Below are 21,569 nucleotides of genomic sequence, written 5' to 3' on the forward strand. Positions count from 1 at the left end.
TATTTTTTTATAGAAAAATGTGATGCTATAGCTACCGATTGTTTCTTAAGTGGATTTACTGATATAGGCAAATGCTTCCAATGTAAATTGTTAATGCAAGAAAAAAATACAAATGATTCTTGTTTCAAATACGTTTCAGAAAATCAAAAAGAATTAATAAATCACCAATTAGAAGTCAAAGGAGAAGATGATGAAGAAATCTAGTGAATATCAATTAAGCGAATCAGTAAGGAACATATTAAAAAATATGTACAAAAAGAATGATGATGATAAAAAAAAAAGAATTATTAGATTTTGAAAATGTGAATAATGATTTAAAATCTGAATTATTAAATTATTGTAATTTATTAAAAGAAGTAGATATGAATAATCTTTTGAAAGATCATGAATTAGGAAATGAAGAAGATATATTTAATAACTTAACAAAATTGTTAGAGGAATATAAAGAAGAAAATGATAATGTTCTTTATCATAAAATGAAAAATGAAGCATTGTGTTTAAAAAATGTAAATGACTGGATGAAAAATAAAACAGGATTAGTATTACCACAATTAACATATGATTTAACAGATGAAAACAATGATTTTACAGAGGTCACACAAAATAAAAATTATACTTCTGAAAATATTGTAGATAAATTATATTGTAATAATGAATATTGTAATAGATTAAAAGATCATAATAATTGTGTATCCAAAATAAATGTAGAAGATCAAAAGAATTGTGCCTTATCATGGGCTTTTGCATCTAAATATCATTTAGAAACTATTAAATGTATGAAAGGATACGAACCTGTAAATACATCTGCTTTATATGTTGCAAACTGTGGTAAAAATGAAAATAAAGGATGTATGCACTGAAGGATCGAATCCATTAGTATTCTTACAAACAGTTGAAGAAAAGGGATTCTTACCAACAGAATTAAATTATCCATATGATCAATCTAAAGTTGGAGATGTATGTCCAGAAGTACAAAATGACTGGGATAATGCATTTGAAAATGCTAAAGTATTAGATTATAACAATGAACCATTTTCTTTAGGCACCAAAGGATATACTGCATATGAAAGTGAACATTTTGAGGATAATATGGATTTATTTATAGATATGGTAAAGAGGGAAGTACAAAATAAAGGTTCAGTTATTGCTTATGTAAAAGCTGAAAATGTCTTAGGATATGAATTAAAACGGAAAGAAGGTTCAAAATTTATGTGGTGATAAAACACCTGACCATGTAGTTAATATTGTTGGTTATGGTAATTATTTAAATGATGAAGGTGAGAAAAAAATCTTATTGGCTTGTAAGAAATAGCTGGGGTAAATATTGGGGAGATGATGGTTACTTTAAAGTTGATATGTATGGACCATCAAACTGTGAAAATAATTTCATCCACAGTGTAGTAGTATTTAATGTTGATTTACCTGTAAATGAAAACTTCGATAAAAAAGAGCATGATATATATAATTACTACTTGAAGAATTCTCCAGAATTCTATCAAAACCTTTATTATAAAACATTTAATTCAAATAAAGAGGAAACATCTATGAATAACAATTCTTATGTTTATGGTCAAGATACACCACCACCACAAAATCAACCATCAGTAAGTGGAGCACAACATCAGACAGAATCATCTGATAGTGGAAGACAACAGACAACATCATCAGGTACTGGAGCACAACCAACAGGATCATCATTAACTGAAACTCAAGGAGGATCGCAAGTAAGTGGAGTTGTACAAGGACCAAGATCATCCTCACAAGGAGTGCAACAAGTATCAGGGCCTTCATCAAAAGAAGGATCACCACCAGGAGCTGCAGAAACAAAAGGAACAGAAACTACAGTATCAACTGCAGAAGGATCATCAGGAGTATCAGCTCCTGCCAAGGAAGATACAACCGCAGAAAAGATCCAAATAATGCATGTATTGAAACATATAAAGAATAGTACAGTTAAAAGAGGTTTAGTTAAATATGATCATGAATTTGAAGTAGGAGATAATTCTTGTTCAAGAACTACTTCAAAAAATCCAGATAATTATGAAGAATGTGTAAACATTTGCAAAGAAAAGTGGTATGATTGTAGAGGAACACCTGTTCCTGGATATTGTTTAAGTGCTTTTGATAAGAAAAATGAATGTGATTTCTGTTATGTATAAAAGTTTTATGAAATATATAAATAATGAATAATCATATTAAAAACTTTATACACGTGTGTTTTCTTATTTATTATTTTATTTATTATTTATTATTTATTTTTTCATTTAAATATTTAAAATATTAATTATACTAGTTTTTATTTAAAACTATATTATGTAATTCTCTTTTACTTCATATTCTTATCTTGTCTTATTCATATATTTATATCATTACGGAGAATATATTTTCCACTTAAGAAGTCAAAGGTTATTCATGATATTTAATATATATATGAGTTAATGAAAAATATAATTTTTTTTTTTAATATATTTAAAAAAGAAAGAATGAAAAATGTACATATATGTAATAGTTATATAACTTATATGTTATTTTTCATATTTTAATTTTATTCATATATATATATTAAATAATTAAAAATTATTGGGGTAATATAACCAACAATATTTTTATAAAGAACATTATCTAAAAATGTATTGAAATGCTTTATAAAAAAATATATATAATGATAAGTAATATGAATAAATATTTTTTTTATATATTATTTTTTCAATAATAAGGCTATAAAAATATATACTTAATAAAAATCATATTAAGGTTAAGTGTACTTTATTAAAATATTACATGAGCATAAAAGTTAGTAAACCTTATGATGGGAAATCAATTTTATTCATGAGCCTTCATATATTTATTAATATAATAATAAATAATAAAAAAGAAAAAATAAAATAAATAAAAAGTCTAGTAAAATATGATAATGAATTTTCTTTTGTGTAATATTATTATTAATATGATCTTCTCAAGACCAAGAAAAAAAAAAAAAATTAAGGTTATGTTCTCATAATTGAAATGAATATAAAAGTCTTTTTACTCCTAAAAATATTTAATGAAATATATACGACTTATTATATGCTTGTTATGTAAAAAGTTTTTATATTGGAAGAAACAAAATTTTATTACATATGTATTTAGAATTTTTTTTTTTTTTTTTTTTTAACAGAATGAATAATATATTTATGAGATGAGAATTTTTAATATTTTTTTTTTTTTCGGTTTAAAATTTTTTTGTGTCACGATAACTAATCCCTTATTCTTAAAAAAAGATATACACATTTACAATATATATATTCTTACAATTTAATATATATTAGAATAATAATAATTAATTATAACTAGAATTTGATAATCCGAAATCTTAAAATGTTATAAAAATTAGAAGAAATTCACTTATTATATATATATATATATATATACATATATTTATTTAATGCACTTTATAATATATGGCTTTTTCTTTTTTTTTCTTTCTTTTTATTGAGAGGTGTGCAATATATATTTTTTTGAATAATTAAAATAAAAAGAAGTCATATTCTAGATTTATTCTTTTTTGAGAATATACAAAAAAAAAAAAAAATAATTAAATAATTAAAATAATATAATGTATTTTTATTACATATATTTATATATATATATAATAAATTTTTTTATTTAAAATTAAACTAGATTGTCCAAAAAAAAAAAAAAAAAAAAGAACAAAAAAAAAAAATATATATATATAATAATATATATATATATTATAAAATATATGTATTATAAGATAAAGAAAAATTAAATAAATCAAACTTATTGAAATAATTAAAGTTCTTATAATATTATATAACATAATATTGATATATGAAAATGAAGTCATATATTTCCTTGTTATTCATATTGTGTAAGAATTAAAAAAAATAAAAATTAATATATCAAAATTTAATTATTATATATTAAATAATATTATATTTTTACTCATTCACAAATATTTGTCCTTATTTTTTCTCAGGTGTTATATTTAACAAAAATATTATAAAATGTACAACAGGAAGTGAAAGCGGAAGTGGAGGAGGAAGTCCAGCCGGAAGTGCAGGTGTAAGTGAAAACGGTAGTAGGGGACAAAGATCAGCAACAAGCCCAGAACAAGGTGAAGAACAAAGTCCAAGCGGTGGTTCAGTACAAAGGCAAGAACAAGGTGCAGGACAAAGTTCAAATGAAGTTTCAGGAGATGCTTCAGTACAAAAGACAGTTACTTCATCAGTAACACCATCTCCAACCACTCCTTCAGAAAATAAAAATTCCATTTTGGTAAAATCTGCTTTATTAAAAGATTATATGGGTGTAAAAGTTACTGGTCCATGTAACGAAAATTTTGTTATGTTCTTAGTTCCTCATATATATATTGAAGTTGATACAGAAGATACTTATATCGAATTAAGAACATCATTGAGAGAAACAGATAATTTCTTATTATTTGAATCAAACAGTGGTTCATTAGAAAAAAAAAAATATGTAAAAGAAGAATCAGAAGGTACAAATGGAGAAAAAAATCCAAGTACAGGAACCGTTGAAGCACAAGATGAATCAGGTCCGACTACACGTGTAGATTCAAGTGAAAGTTCCAGTTCAAGATCAGACTCAAGTGGACGTTCTAATTCCGGAACAGGCTCAAGTGGAAGTTCAGGTTCAGGAAATTCAAACAATGGTCAAGCTGTATCAAGTAACGATTCTAACCAAAATAACAGAAATTTACATAATATATGTGCAACAGGAAAAACGTTCAAATTTGTAGTATATATTAAGGAAAATACATTAATACTTAAATGGAAAGTATACGGAAAGGAGGAAAGTAATGAATAAAACAATAATAATAATAATATTTTTTTCTTTTTTTGGTTGACTATTTATATATTTTTATAAGAAAATATCAATATACATACAACTACTATCAATTATATATATTTTATTATTATTATTATTTTTTTTAGATAACCAAGTCGATGTAAGAAAGTATATGATAAATGAAAAAGAAAGCCCAATTACTAGTATACTAATACATTCATACAAAGAACATAATGAGACAAACTTAATAGAAAGTAAAAACTATGTGTTAAGATCAGACGTTCCAGGTAAATAAGAATAAGGAAAATGAGGAATATACAAATGTATAAATATATATACATAATGAAATTATAATATATATAAATATATACATATTATATATTATATATATTTTTTTTATTTTTTTTTTTAGAAAAATGTGATGCTTTAGCTTCTAACTGCTTTTTAAGTGGTAATTTTAATATTGAAAAATGCTTTCAATGCGCCCTTTTAGTAGAACCCGAAAAAAATAAAGATGAATGTTTCAAATACTTATCTGAAGATATTAGAAATAAATTCACCGAAATAAAAGCTGAGACAGAAGATGATGATGAAGATGATTATACTGAATATAAATTAACCGAATCTATTGATAATATATTAATAAAAATGTTTAAAACAAATGAAAAGAATGAGAAATCCGAATTGATAAAATTAGAAGAAGTAGATGATAGTTTAAAATTAGAATTAATGAATTATTGTAGTTTACTTAAAGATGTAGATACAAGTGGTACTTTAGATAATTATGAGATGGGTAATGAAATGGATATATTTAATAACTTAAAGAGATTATTAATTTATCATTCAGAAGAAAATATTAATACATTAAAAAATAAATTCCGTAATGCAGCTGTATGTTTAAAAAATGTTGATGATTGGATTGTAAATAAGAGAGGTTTAGTATTACCTGAATTCAATTATGATTTAGAATATTTTAATGAAGATTTATATAATGAAAAAAATTCTGAAGAAGATAATAATAATAATAAAGAAAAGGGTGTTATAAATGTTAATAAAAATGTAGAAAAAGAAAATTCTTCGTCACATGATAATACCAACAATATGTTTTGTAATAAAGAATATTGTAATAGATTAAAAGATGAAAATAATTGTATATCTAAACTTGAAGTTGAAGATCAAGGTAATTGTGATACTGCATGGATTTTTGCTTCAAAATATCATTTAGAAACTATAAGATGTATGAAAGGATATGAACCTACTAAAATTTCTGCTTTATATGTAGCTAATTGTTATAAAGGTGAACATAAAGATAGATGTGATGAAGGTTCTAGTCCAATGGAATTCTTACAAATTATTGAAGATTATGGATTCTTACCAAAAGAATCAAATTATCCATATAATTACGTCAAAGTTGGAGAACAATGTCCAACAGTACAAGATTATTGGGTTAACTTATGGGATAATACAAAAGTTTTAACAGGCAAAAATGAACCTAATAGTTTAGATGGTAAGGGATATACTGCATATGAAAGTGAAAAGTTTCAGGATAATATGGAGGCATTTATTAATATTATAAAAACTGAAGTAATGAATAAAGGTTCAGTTATTGCATATATAAAAGCTGAAAATGTTATGGGATATGAATTCAGTGGAAAGAAAGTACAAAACTTATGTGGTGATGATACAGCTGATCATGCAGTTAATATTGTTGGTTATGGTAATTATATGAATAATGAAGGAGAAAAAAAATCTTATTGGATTGTTAGAAACAGTTGGGGTCCATATTGGGGAGATGAAGGTTATTTTAAAGTAGATATGTATGGACCAACTCATTGTCATTTTAACTTTATTCACAGTGTTGTTATATTCAATCTTGATTTACCTATGAATAATAAAACAACTAAAAAAGAATCAAAAATATATGATTATTATTTAAAGGCTTCTCCAGATTTTTATCATAATCTTTACTTTAAAAATTTTCATGTTGATAATAAAAAATTATTCTCTGAAAAGGAAGATAATGAAAACAACAAAAAATTAAGTAACAACTATTTTATTTTTGGACAAGATACGGATGAATCAGGAGAAAGTGCAGAAGTAAGCAGTGTTCCATCAGGATCTGAAGGAGCTGATCCAAAAGAACCTAAAGTAACTGATCCAAAAGCATCTGAAGTAACTGATCCCAAAGCACCTAAAGTAACTGATTCAGATCAATCCTCAGAACGTGTTCATGTTTATCACGTATTAAAACATATAAAGGATAGCAAAATAAGAATGGCTCTACGTAAATATATGGATACACTAGAAGTAGGTAAAAGACACTCTTGTACAAGAGCCTATGCATTTGATCAAGATAATTATGAAAAGTGTGTTGAATTCTGTAATAAGAACTGGAGCACATGCGAAAATAAAGCTTCACCAGGACATTGTTTATCCAAATTGGAAACAAACAACGAATGTTATTTCTGTTATGTATAAAATTATATATAAAAAAAAATATATATTTTTTAATGAATCCTTTAATTTTTAAACAGGGCATAAGTCTCGATTATTCATTTTATTAAAGTTGTATAAATTCTTTAATTTATCATGTAACTCTATAAATATATATAAAATTATTTTATTATTATTAATATTATTTTTTTTTTAAGAATTATTTTTATTTATGTAAATATAATTCTTTTTTTTTTTTTTTTTTTTTTTTTTTTAAATACATCATAGTTGTAACATTAAATGTATACAATTATATTAACTTTTAAATTTTATGTATATATATATACAAATATATATAATACGTATATATATTGATATTTATCTTATATTTAATAATTTAATGTTTAAATGTTTATATATAAAGACCTTTTTTTTCTTATATGTATATAATATATATATTCTTTTTTTTTTTTAAAATGATCAGTAATGCAACTTAATTATTTATCATATTATATACATTATTTTTCTAAAGAACTACATAAATATATCAAAAATTTTATATTATATTTTTTATTTAAAAAATAAAAAGAAAAAATTTGAAATAGTATGACTTTTTTTTTTTTTTTTTCTCCTTGTATTTTTTTTACACATTTGTAACGCACCTTGTAAATAATGCACTAGTAGTAAAAAGGAGAAAAATGATAAAAACAAAAAAGTATATGAATAATATGATATATATTATATATATATATATTATATTATTCAAATGAAGTAATATGAAAAATACTTGAATGACTTAAAATTATATTCTCTTTAAGAAATATGAAGTACGAATTAAAAAAAAGAATATATTAAATTTTATTATTTTTTATATTAACTAGAGATTTGTCAATAAAGTCTCAAAGGACAAAATATTTATCGTTTAAGAGAATATTAAAAAAAAAAGAAATAAAAATATAAAAAAAAAAAAAAAAAAAAACAGAAAAAGGAAAAGTAAAAGAAGAAATGATATTTTTTAATTTTAAATTAAACAGAATGATATGTCCTATTTTTTACCTTTTCATAATAAGTAATAATAAATATATAAACCATAAAAAATAAATATATATATATATATGTGTGTGTGTGTATCTTTCTTTTTGTAATTTAAATTATATGATTTGTGTTATGTACATATAAAAATATACACACACAAAAAAAAAAAAAAATTACATTAATAAAATATATAATATCTAATATGTATTTATATTAAGCCGAAGATATATTTTACAATATATCATTATTATATAATAATTAAATATATATATATATATATATATTTTTAATACAGATGTGTTATTTAAGCAACATTTAATTATATGTGAAGGTAATAAAGTAACTGGGATATCCCATAATAATGGACATAACGATAATTTGAAAGTTCATAAAAATGGTGTGGTATCTCAAGAAAATGTATATGATTCTTCAGAAAATTTAAATTTACCTTCAAAAAAAAAGGTTGGTTCTGATGATTTTCATACTACAACTATTTCATTTACTGAACCAGATAGTCTGGAAAATGAAGTAAAAGTTGTATCGTCATCTGAATCGGGAAGCGGTGCACCTGTATCTGAAACTCAAGAATCAACTGAAGGTTCGTCTAATACGCAACCAAGTGTAGTCTCACCCTTACCTTCATCACAAATTACAACTCAAAAAGAATCTCCATCTAATCCTACATCAGGTTCTCCACCTGCAACAGTAACTGGAGAACAGAATAGTAGTGTATCACAACCTTCAAGTCCAAATCCAAGTCCAACTGAAAGACCTTCAGGTGAAACTCCATCTTCACCTCAAACTTTAAATAAAGCCGCCGTTCCTGAAATCCCTATTCAAATAACTTCTGCACTTTTAAAAAATTATAATGGGGTTAAGGTTACGGGACCATGTGGGGCATATTTCAGAGTGTATCTTGTTCCTCACATTTTAATTTATGCCTTAACAAAATACAGCGTAATACAACTTGAGTCCTTATTCAATGATAACCCAAGAATTGATGTTGAGCACACAGGAGCACTTCAAAATAAATGTTCTGAAGGAAAGCATTTCAAATTAGTTGTTTATATAACACATGATACGTTAACTCTCAAATGGAAAACACATAATCCTAAAGAAGAAACAAAGAGTAAAAATAAACGAATAAATAAATAAATAAATATATATATATATATATATATATATATATATATATATAATACTTACTATATTTTTACATTCTTATATTTTATTTTAGGTGACGTTGTGGATATAAGAAAATACAGAATCCCAACATTAGAACGTCCATTTACTTCCATACAAGTTTATACGGCAAATCCTAAGGCAGGGTTGATTGAAACGAAGAATTATAATATAAGGACTGATATTCCTGGTTTGTCAAAAAATTAAAAATAACAAATCAAATAAATTACATACAAACACACACACACATATATATATATATATATTTTTTTTTTTTTCCCCTTCAGATACTTGTGATACCATTGCCACTGACTGCTTTTTGAATGGTAACGTTAATATTGAGAAATGCTTTCAATGTACCTTGCTAGTTCAAAAAAAAGATAAATCCCATGAATGCTTTAAGTACGTATCAAAAGAAATGAAGAAAAAGATGAACGAAATAAAAGTCAAGGCAGAAGATGATTCCAATTCTGATGAATATAAATTAATAGAATCTATTGATAATATATTGAGTAAAATATATAAAAAATCAAATGAACCTTTTGAAAATAGTAAAGAATTAATTAGTTTCGAAGATTTAGATTATCGATTTAAAAATGAATTATTAGAATATTGTAATTTATTGAAAAAAGTTGATACTAGTGGAACATTGGAAAGTTACGAATTAGGCAATGAAGAAGATATATATAATAATTTGACTAGGTTATTGAGGTCTCATTCTGACGAGAATGTTCTAACTTTACAAGGAAAGCTTAGAAATACAGCTATATGTATAAAGAATGTTGATGAATGGATATTAAATAAAAGAGGTTTAACATTACCTAGTGAATCAGATGATTATCTTAATAATTATAATGACAATGATAAAAAGGAAGATCAAGATAGTGTAGATAATAATATGAACGAGGATTTTAATTATGATGACCAAAACAATAATGATTCTAATAAAAAAGATGATGAGAGTAATAAAAATGATGATGCTGGTAATTATGTTTATGATTTTGATGATGATGATTATGATAACAATAATTATGAGACCGATATGTATGAAGATTCTATAAAAGCAGATAAGGATGGTGTTATTGATTTAGAAAAATTTGGTAACCAAATAAAATTGAGATCACCTTATTTTAAAAATAGTAAATATTGTAATTATGAATATTGTAATAGATGGAGAGATAAAACTAGTTGTATATCTCAAATAGAAGTAGAAGAACAAGGTAATTGTGGTTTATGTTGGGTATTTGCATCTAAGTTACATATAGAAACCATTAGATGTATGAGAGGTTATGGTCATTATAGAAGTTCTGCATTATATGTAGCAAATTGTTCTAAGAGAAAACCTATAGATAGATGTGAAGAAGGATCGAATCCATTAGAATTTTTAAGAATATTGGATGAAAAGAAATTTTTACCTTTAGAATCTAATTATCCATATTCATATACAAATGCAGGTAATTCTTGTCCTAAGATACAGAATAGTTGGACAAATTTATGGGGTGATACAAAATTATTATTTAATAAAAAAATTCATCGTTATATAGGAAATAAAGGATTTATATCCCATGAAACATCATATTTTAAAGATAATATGGATTTATTTATAGATATGGTGAAGAGAGAAGTTCAAAATAAAGGTTCAGTAATTGTATATATAAAAACACAAGACGTTATAGGTTATGATTTTAATGGTAAGGGTGTACATAGTATGTGTGGTGATAGAACACCTGACCATGCAGCTAATATAATAGGTTATGGTAATTATATTAATAAGAAAGGAGAAAAAAGATCATATTGGTTAATAAGAAATAGTTGGAGTTATTATTGGGGAGATGAAGGAAATTTCAGAGTAGATATGTTAGGACCTAAGCATTGTTTGTATAATTTTATACATACTGTTGTATTTTTTAAATTAGATCTAGGTGCAATAAATGTACCTAAAAAGAAATTTTGGAGAAGAAATATCTATTTCTTAAGACATAATCCTGATTTCATGTATACATTATATTATAATAATTATGAACCAGAATCATCACAAAATTATATAAGTGACGATAATTATGAAAATGCATTTGTACATGGACAAAGTGATGAAACAGAAAAAACTGATTTAAAAGGACAAGATGTGAAAAAGTCAGTGGAGAAAAAAATCCAAATACTACATATATTAAAACATATTAATAACTCACAAGTAAAAAGAGGATTAGTAAAATATGATAATTTAAATGAAACAAAAGATGAACATTCATGTTCAAGAGTTAATTCAGAGGATCCAGATAAATATGAAGAATGTAAACAATTCTGTTTAACCAAGTGGAATGAATGTAAAGATCATTATTCACCAGGTTATTGCTTGACAGATTTATACAAAGAAAAACATTGTAATTTCTGTTACGTATAAGAGGATACATAAATAAATAAATAAATAAATAAATATATATATATATATATATAATAAATTTTTGATGGTTTCAGTTTTTTTTTTTTTTTTTTTTTTTTTTTTTTGGTTTCTTATTAATAATGGCACTTCATTTTGGTACTCTTTTATTTTGACAAACATGTCATATTATAAAAAAATATATTTTTTTTCTTTTGTGTCATATATATATATATATATATATTTATATAATATGAATAATATTATATGCGAACATATATTTAATATATAATAATATACTATTATTATATATGAACTCGTCTTAGATGAGTTAAGAAAGTATATATTTTATATATTATTTAAAATAATTTTTTTGAAAAAGATATATATATTTAAATATATTTTTTTTTTTTAATTTTTTTTCTAATCTCCTAACTTATTGTTATCGAAAAATAAATAAATAAATAAATATATATATATATATATATATATTTATCAATCTATTTATTTATTTCTTTATAAAAAAAACCATTATTATCGAATAAAAAAATAAAATTCTTTCGTGTTTCTTTTGGTTTTAATACACTTAAGAGACATAAATTCTCACACATTATAACAAACACTTTAAATATAATCCCAAAATGTTATTTGAAAATTAAAATAAATGATATTAAAATAATGAGGTGTAATTGTTATGTATTATATTATTATGTATATAATTTTTTTTTTTTTTTCTTATATAATTTAGAATTGTAAATTTGAGCACTTAGAGATATTTGATTTAATTAAAATTTTGCCACTATATATTATTATACAAACAGATCAAAATAAATAAAAATAAAAGTATATTATATATATGTATATAATAATACGATGTGTTAATGCACATATAAAAAAAAAAGGAATTTTTTTTTTCTTCTTTTGTTTGTTCTTTAAGACGGGGGTACAAGAAAGATTTTTAAAATAATAAATATAACATATTAGTAAATAAATAATAATAATAAATATCTTACTGATGTAATGAAAAAATTATTATTTAAAATTTTTTTTTTTTGAGAATAATATAATTAGCATATATGAAAAAAAGTAAATAAAAAAAAAAAAAAAATTAAATTAAAATAAAATAAAAATAAAAATACTAAAAGAATAATTTGGAACTTTTAATATTTTTCGGTCTAAAAATAAGAACACAATGATATATCGCTTATATATTATTTTAGTATTATGTAAGAAAAAAAAAAATATATATATGTATACATTAAAATAAAAAATAAATATAATAAAAAAGTATATTTTTTTTTTTATTAAGAAAAAAAAGAAAGCAAATAATAAAATTAACTTATTAAAGAAAATAAAATATTTTTTAATAAAATATTATATATATATACTTTTTTTTTTTTTTTTTTTTTTTTTTTTGAATTATTTTTATTCAGATGTTATCTATTGCACAAATGTAATAGTAGGACAAGATAAACCTCCTTCTGATAGTCCTGTTGGAGTAACTCCTGGAGGTGAAGATGCATCTGCTAGTATAGGGAATAATCCTGCTGGAGTGAGTTCGGGACATGAAGGTGAATCTCATAGCACACCCAAAGGTCCTACTTCAGGTGACCAAGATACTTCAAGTCTTCCAACAGTAAAACCCAATCAAGAAGGACATGATAACTCTCCTGTACCTCAACACCCTCCCAGAGAACCTGCACCTCCTGTAATTCCAAATTCAGTTCAGCTAACTCCAGGAACTGGAGGTGATCATGTAATTTCAATTCCACTACCAAAAGTTGTTACAGAAGATTCTGAATCTTCAACTTCTGTAACTGATATTGAAATAAAATCTGCTCTTTTAAAAAACTACGATGGAGTAAAGATTACTGGTCCATGTAGGTCCTATTTCCGTGTCTTTTTAGCTCCTCATATTACTGTTTATGTATATGCAACATATGATAGAATACAATTAGAACCCAAATTTGGTCAATCCGATTTGATAGATATAAGTGATTTAACAAATAAATGTAATCCAGATACTAATAAACATTTCAAATTAGTTTTGTATATAAAAGAAAATATATTAACTCTCAAATGGAAAGTACAAGATAAGGATTCTAAACCAACAAGTAAAAATAAAATTATGTAAATATTTATTATACTAAAATGAGTTGTATAAAGAGATATATGAACAAACCAACTTTTTACATACATATATATAATATTTATGTTAATTTTTTATTTTTTTAGATAATGATGTGGATGTAAAGAAATATAGAATCCCCCAATTGGAGAGACCATTTACATCAATACAAGTACATACAGTAAATACAAAATATGGTATTATTGAAAGTAAAAATTATGATATAAATAGTGATATTCCAGGTTAGCTCAGAAAAAATTTATATATAAACATATACATAAAAAATATATGTATATATATATATATATATATATATATATATAATTATTTGTTTAATATTTTATTTTTTAGAACAATGTGAAGCTATTTCGACAAACTGTTTCTTAAGTGGAAGCCTCGACGTAGAAAATTGCTACCATTGCACTTTACTAGCTAAAAAGGTGGACAGCAAAAATGAATGCTTTAATTACGTTTCTAAGGAAGGAAAAGAATTAATAAATAAAAATGTGGAAGAAAAGAATAAAACGTTTAAAGGTGAAGACGAGGATTTAGATTCTAATGAACAAAAATTAGAAGAATCGATTGATAACATATTAAGCAACATTTATAAAATTTATGAAAACAAACAAGATAATGAGATAAAAAAAAGTAATTACAATAATAAGAAAGAATTACTTAGTGTAGAAGAATTGAATAATGATTTAAAAAATGAATTATTAAATTATTGTAGTTTATTAAAAGAAGTAGATACAAGTGGAATGTTAGATCATCATGAAATAGGTAATGAAATAGATATATTTAATAATTTGACAAGATTATTAAGAGCACATCCAGGTGAAAGTACTTATGTATTAAATGAGAAATTAAGAAATCCTGCTTTATGTTTTAAAAATATAAAAGAATGGTTAGTAAATAAAAAAGGTTTATTATTATCCAAAGAAAAAATGAAGAAGTTATCAACATCTGAATATAATATGAAAGATTTAGAAGAATCAGAATATGAAAGATCTATATCAGATGATATGTTTGAAAAGGATATGAATGGTGTTATTGATTTAAGTTTAATTGATAGTGAAAAGAAATTAAAATCTCCTTATTTCAGAAGAAATAAATATTGTAATAATGAATATTGTGATAGATGGAAAGATAAAACAGGATGTATATCAAAAATAGAAGTAGAAGAACAAGGTAATTGTGGCTTATGTTGGATATTTGCATCTAAATTACATTTCGAAACTATTAGATGTATGAGAGGATATGGTCATTTCAGAAGTTCAGCATTATATGTAGCTAATTGTTCGGATAGGGATTCTGATGAAATATGTTACGTCGGATCTAATCCAGTTGAATTTCTAGAAATTGTTGAAGAAACAGGATTTTTACCCTTAGAATCAGATGTACCATATTATTATACAGATGCAGGTAATGATTGTCCAGAACCCGAAAAAGATTGGATAAATTTATGGGGAAGTACTGAATTATTAAATCATAAAAGTCCAAGACAACGTACGAGTACAAGAGGATATATTTCATATGAAAGTTCAAATTTTTCAGATAATATGGATTTATTTATCAAAATAGTAAAGAGAGAAATTCAAAATAAGGGTTCTGTGATTGCATATATCAAAACAGAAAATGTTATAGATTATGATTTTAATGGAAAAGGAGTTCATAATATGTGTGGTGATAAAGAACCTGATCATGCTGCTAATATTATTGGATATGGTAATTATATTGATGAAGAAGGTGAAAAAAGATCTTATTGGTTAATCAGAAATAGTTGGGGTTATTATTGGGGAGATGAAGGAAATTTCAGAGTAGATATGTATGGACCATCATATTGTAAATATAATTTTATACATACTGTTGTTGTATTTAAAGTTGATTTAGGAATTATTGAAGTACCTAAAAAAGAAGAAGAGTCAGAATATTTCAGTTACTTTTTAAAATATACACCAAATTTCTTATATAATCTATTCTTTAATAATTATACTACAAATGAAGAGCATAAATTAAATAATCAACCTAAGATGAATCAACATAATAACAAGAAAAATAAAAAGGAACTTTATATTTCTGGTCAAGATGAACCATCTAATGGAAAGGTAGAATCACAAGAACAAAATAACAAAAAAACAGAAATTTATCATATTTTAAAACATATTAAAGATGCAAAGATTAAAAGAGGTTTAGTTAAATATGGAAGCTTATTAGAAACCAAAAAGGAACATACTTGTTCTAGAACCTATTCCATAGATCCAGAAAGACATGATGAATGTAATAAATTTTGTATAGATAATTGGAAAACATGTAAAGACCATTATTCTCCAGGTTATTGTTTAACCAAACTCTATACAAAAGATGATAATTGTTTTTTTTGTAATGTGTAATAAAATATCATACACACAAAAAAAATAAAAATAAACCACATATATAATATAATATATTGCCTTATATGGTAATCATTATATAATTATAATTCAATTGAATTACAATAATATATATATTTTTTTTTTTCCTTTAATTTAAAATAATAAATATATTAAACATAATAAACATATTATATATATATATATATATATATATATATATATGTTATATGATTCTTTAAACCTTTTATCCTTTTATTTTATTACTATTATATATATATATTTTTTTTTTTTTTAATTTATTACCAATTTTCATAAAAGGTAACATTACAAAAGGAATAATATATATTTAAAATTTTTTCTTTTTTATTTTTTTAAAAAAAAGGTAAAATTATAATAAAGAATCTGTCTTTTTAATAATACATGAAAATACAACATTATCACATGAATCAATTTTCTTAACAGAATTAATCGGATAAAAATACAAAAACAATTTAATCTTATAAAATTTCCACATTTCAAATTAATAAATTTATATATTTAAAAATTTAAATATATGTGATATGTTTCTTTTATATTTATTTTTTTTAATAATAATTTTTTCTTATAATGCATGTAGAAAACCTTACAGCTAACTCAAAACAAAATGAGGTGTTGCAAAAAAAAAAAAAAAAAAAAAAAAAAGCTAACAAAATTAAAGTATATATTTTAAAACATTTGTGTATTAAGATAATAACACATATGTATATATTTAAAGGTTCTTGTAAAGGAAAATAATAAAATATAGAAATATTAACAATAAATAAATAAATACATATAAATATATATATATATATATATATATAATTTTTTTTTTCCTTTAATTCTTATAAGATATTTAAGATATCATTACATGTTACTTAACACACATCTGGTGAAATAATTTCCCTGTGCCTTTTATAATGCATGTAACAATTTAGCTCATAAAATCCAGAACAACAACAAAAAAATAAATAAATAAATAAAATAAAACATTTTAAATATATATACATATATATTCATATAATTATATATTTTATTAAATAAAAAAGTATATATTTATATATATTTTAAGATACTATAAGTTGTCCGAAGATTATTGTAAAACATGATTGTGAGATTTTCATAAATTATTTTTTATAAACATACTTCTATAATTTCAACTATTTTGTTTTATGTTGTGATTCTTATTATATATATATTTCGATAAGCAAAAAAAGAGATAATATACATATATTGATAGATAATTAAAACCTACAAAATAAAACAAAAATATTTTCTTTTTATTTTACTTTTGTATTTGTTTGTCCTAATATGAAAATGTTAGGCATGAAAAGTTATATACTCTTCCTCCTTGTGATATTATATCAAGTAAAAAGAGGTAAGAAATATTTAAAAATATATAAGACAACAAAAATTGAATGTATACACATATATATATATATATATATATTTATTTATTTATTTGTTACTTGAAAAAAATATACACTTAATAATATATATATTTTTTCCCTGTGTTGCAGTATATTCAAATATATTAATTAATTGTTTTGGAGTTCTACATTGTAATATATGCCGAACAATATTAAGAAATTGTTTTTTATCTGGAACGGCTGATTTAGAAAAATGTATTTCATGTGAAGAGAAATATTATAAGATTAGCCCCTGTACACAAAATCATGGTAAAAATGAAAATATATATATATATATATATATATATATATATATATATATATTAATGTGTATATATTTATTTATTTATATTGTATTTATGGTGGAGTCAAATAAAATAAACCTCTTCACTTATAAATTAGACATAAATATTATTCACTCACATTTACAGAAAGCTTTTTGATGTCCAAATCAGATATGAACAACACATTTGTAGAGTTGAAGGATCACGTAATAAATTATGAATAAGAAATAATTATATATTTGATAAATTAAAAGAGTAGTACTTAAATTATGCGCATTATTCTGTACATATATAAATATATACACATATATATATATATATATATATACATATATATATATATTTCATATTAATAGGATGAATTAACAGATGAGAAGATGAAAAACTTAATCACCGAAATAATCGAAATTGCCATAGACAGACATACCTTGGGTTTACACGATTTTAGTAGTGCTACTGATGAATATAAAGAGAAAATAAAAATGTTATGTATGTTTTCTAACTATAAAGATAATTATGAAAATGCTAACAATCACAAACAAGCAAAAGTAGAAATTGTTGAAGAACATATAAATAAAATTGTTGAAACATATATAAATGAAGAAAATAATATGGAACATATGAAAGATTTATTAAAGAATCCAGCTTTATGTTTAAAAAATCCTAATCATTGGATTAAAGATAGAGCAGGTTTTAAGGATGATGATAAACCTTCTGTAGGTATAATACCTGAGAGGAAATTATTCAGACCTTACGATGTTAAGGTTTTAAAAAGTTCTTTATATGCCTCTAGCACAAATTGTGACAGGCAATTTTGCGATCGTTTTTCTGATTCAAATGAATGTGAGCATAGAATTAGGGTCCTCAATCAAGGGAAATGGTAAAAAATAAATATAAATAACAAAGCATTAAATATAACATATATATATACAAACATATATATATATATATATATATATATATATATATTTTTTTTATTTTATTTTTTAGTGGCAATTGTTGGGTTTTTGCCTCCAGTGTTGTTATAGAAGCATACAGATGCCGAAAAGGGTTAGGATTTGCTGAACCCTCAATAAAATATGTAACATTATGTAAAAATAAATACTTAATGGATATCGACAATAATCCCTTTGGTCATTATAATGATAACATATGTAAAGAGGGTGGTCATCTTTCTTACTATTTAGAAACCTTGGAAAAGTCTAATATGTTGCCTACATCTTATGATGTACCTTATAATGAGCCTATAAAAGGAACAGAATGTCCTGATAATAAAGAGACATGGAGTAATATATGGAAAGGTGTAAATTTAATGGATAAAATATATGGAGGATACATATATCATGGATATTTTAAAGTATCTTTTAAAGATTATGTATTTAGTAATAGAACAAATGATTTGATAAATATAATAAAAGATTATATTATTCAACAAGGATCATTATTTGTTTCTATGGAAGTAACAGATAAATTAACATTTGATCATGATGGGACTAAAGTTATGATGAGTTGTGAAAATAATGATAGTCCAGATCATGCCTTAGTATTAATAGGATATGGTGATTATATAAAAACAAATGGGAAAAAAAGTTCTTATTGGTTATTAAGAAATAGTTGGGGATCACAATGGGGTGATAAAGGCAATTTTAAATTAGATATGTATGGTCCAAATAATTGTAATGGTAGAGTATTATATAATGCATTTCCTTTACTTTTAAATATGTCACATAATCCAATAGATGCACCTTTACCTAAGGATTTAGCTTCAACAGATACTAGAGTTAGATATAGACAATCTGATTTTAATCAGAATAGAAATAGAAATAATTATCCATCTTATGATAAAAACAATAATAATAGTTATGAACGAAATGAACTGGATCCATATAATAAAAATGATGATAATAATTATAATCCTTATAATAAAGCTCATTATAATGATAGAACAGATGACTCTTATTATGATAATAATGATGATTATAATAATGCACATATTAGGAGAAATACAAGGCGTTTCAAGAAAAGAATTATCAAGTACTTTTTATATGCAAGAATTGGAAACACTGTATATAAGAGGACAATACTTAGTAAAAGTAATATCTAACTAAAATGAATATTACAATTTATATGTCATATATATATATATATTATATATGTATATTTTTTTTTTTTTTTTTAAATATTTAGGAAAAGATGAATACAAGGAACCATATTCTTGTCTCAGAACTTTTTCATTCGAAAAAGGCTCAGATTTGAAGTGCCGTAGTAATTGTGAGATGCACATTGATAAATGTAAACATTATTCATCTATAGGAGAATGCTTAATACGACGTTCCCCCAATTATAAATGTGTATATTGTGGAATGTAAGATGGTCATAATATTATTATTTTATTTATTTTATTCAAAAAAAAAAAAAAAAAAAAAAAATTGGGGTCTTAAAAATAAAATAAATGAAAGTATATTATACATACACACATATATATATATATATATATATTATTTATATCAACACAACAAAAATATCATATACTATAGAATCATTGTTCATTGGATGGTATACTGCATCATCAAAAAAAGATTTTTTTTTTTTTGTCACATTTATAAAATTAATGAAATTTATACATTTTTTCCCATATTTTTTGTGGAAATTTTTTTTCTTTTTTTTTGTCAAATAAATGATAATATATATATTGTAGACATTTTTATTTATTCTTTCATAAACATTTTATTATTATTATTATTTTTTTTTACTTTATAGTTTCTCATAAATATTTTATATCTGCTTTATATTTATATAGCTATTCTTATTATTTTATTCATTTTTATAAATTTATATATATTTAAGTAGGATGGCATTTTATATGAGTTCAATTATTTTATTCTTTGTTTTTTTAATAGACTCATTAAGAATAAATGAATAAATAAATAAATATATATATATATATACATATATATGTTTTTTTTTTTTTAATTTCATCTCCCCAACATGGATGCATATATTTATGTGTTAATATATATATATAATATTTATTTAATAAAAATAGGAGAGAAAAAATGTCTACTTTTCTTTTTATCTTTTCATTTAATAATAATATATATGCATTTATATCAATTTTTAAACCTTACAAAAAAAATAAAAAAATAACTGTCATAAAAATATAATTGTATAAATAACAATATATATATATTTATAAATATATTTTTTTTTTGTTACTTTAAAGGAGACTCTTTTAATTAAAATCACATTTTTATAATTTTTTAAAATATTAAATATATTTAAACACTTGTAATATATTATACAATATAAATGTATAAATAACAATCTACAAACGTAAAAGTTCACATGTAAGAATTTTTCAAATATTTATAAATATAAAAATGAAAATTTGATTATTTGGGTATGTTCTTTTTTTTTATTCATTTGAAAATTTTTTTAAATAATTGAAAAAAAATATAACATATATATATATATATTTATTTATTTATATTATTTTTTATTTTTTATTTTTATATAATA

The 21,569-nt window shown here is 22.9% G+C and overlaps 6 protein-coding genes and 1 pseudogene across 7 annotated transcripts; all 7 read left to right on the forward strand.

Annotated features, from left to right (window-relative positions):
- On the forward strand, positions 1 to 204 carry PADL01_0015500 (annotated as a pseudogene). Its single transcript has one exon. A coding segment is annotated over exon 1 (204 nt).
- Positions 205 to 260: 56 nt separating this feature from the next.
- PADL01_0015600 (serine repeat antigen 4, putative) lies at positions 261 to 1,218 on the forward strand (the record flags this gene model as incomplete). Its single annotated transcript, XM_028680399.1, has 2 exons — positions 261 to 828; positions 878 to 1,218. 2 exons carry the CDS (start codon positions 261 to 263, stop codon positions 1,216 to 1,218), a joined length of 909 nt encoding a protein of 302 aa, XP_028541177.1.
- Positions 1,219 to 1,268: 50 nt separating this feature from the next.
- On the forward strand, positions 1,269 to 2,159 carry PADL01_0015700 (serine repeat antigen 4, putative; the record flags this gene model as incomplete). Its single annotated transcript, XM_028680400.1, has 1 exon — positions 1,269 to 2,159. The coding sequence occupies one exon, from the start codon at positions 1,269 to 1,271 to the stop codon at positions 2,157 to 2,159; it is 891 nt and encodes a 296-aa protein (XP_028541178.1).
- Positions 2,160 to 3,837: 1,678 nt separating this feature from the next.
- Positions 3,838 to 7,290, forward strand: PADL01_0015800 (serine repeat antigen 5, putative; the record flags this gene model as incomplete). Its single annotated transcript, XM_028680401.1, has 4 exons — positions 3,838 to 3,871; positions 3,980 to 4,819; positions 4,959 to 5,099; positions 5,225 to 7,290. The coding sequence occupies 4 exons, from the start codon at positions 3,838 to 3,840 to the stop codon at positions 7,288 to 7,290; spliced, it is 3,081 nt and encodes a 1,026-aa protein (XP_028541179.1).
- A 960-nt stretch (positions 7,291 to 8,250) lies between these two features.
- PADL01_0015900 (serine repeat antigen 6, putative) lies at positions 8,251 to 11,863 on the forward strand (the record flags this gene model as incomplete). The annotated part of the gene is made up of 4 exons (XM_028680402.1): positions 8,251 to 8,314; positions 8,576 to 9,409; positions 9,518 to 9,652; positions 9,750 to 11,863. The coding sequence occupies 4 exons, from the start codon at positions 8,251 to 8,253 to the stop codon at positions 11,861 to 11,863; spliced, it is 3,147 nt and encodes a 1,048-aa protein (XP_028541180.1).
- A 1,168-nt stretch (positions 11,864 to 13,031) lies between these two features.
- On the forward strand, positions 13,032 to 16,357 carry PADL01_0016000 (serine repeat antigen 7; the record flags this gene model as incomplete). The annotated part of the gene is made up of 4 exons (XM_028680403.1): positions 13,032 to 13,065; positions 13,273 to 13,953; positions 14,075 to 14,209; positions 14,319 to 16,357. The coding sequence occupies 4 exons, from the start codon at positions 13,032 to 13,034 to the stop codon at positions 16,355 to 16,357; spliced, it is 2,889 nt and encodes a 962-aa protein (XP_028541181.1).
- Positions 16,358 to 17,674: 1,317 nt separating this feature from the next.
- On the forward strand, positions 17,675 to 20,419 carry PADL01_0016100 (serine repeat antigen 8, putative; the record flags this gene model as incomplete). The annotated part of the gene is made up of 6 exons (XM_028680404.1): positions 17,675 to 17,735; positions 17,878 to 18,036; positions 18,198 to 18,256; positions 18,407 to 18,930; positions 19,041 to 20,143; positions 20,238 to 20,419. 6 exons carry the CDS (start codon positions 17,675 to 17,677, stop codon positions 20,417 to 20,419), a joined length of 2,088 nt encoding a protein of 695 aa, XP_028541182.1.
- Positions 20,420 to 21,569: the final 1,150 nt, after the last annotated feature.

The sequence above is a fragment of the Plasmodium sp. gorilla clade G2 genome (genome assembly GCF_900097015.1).
Source record: "Plasmodium sp. gorilla clade G2 genome assembly, contig: PADLG01_00_20, whole genome shotgun sequence".
NCBI classification, from domain to species: domain Eukaryota; phylum Apicomplexa; class Aconoidasida; order Haemosporida; family Plasmodiidae; genus Plasmodium; species Plasmodium adleri (nom. inval.).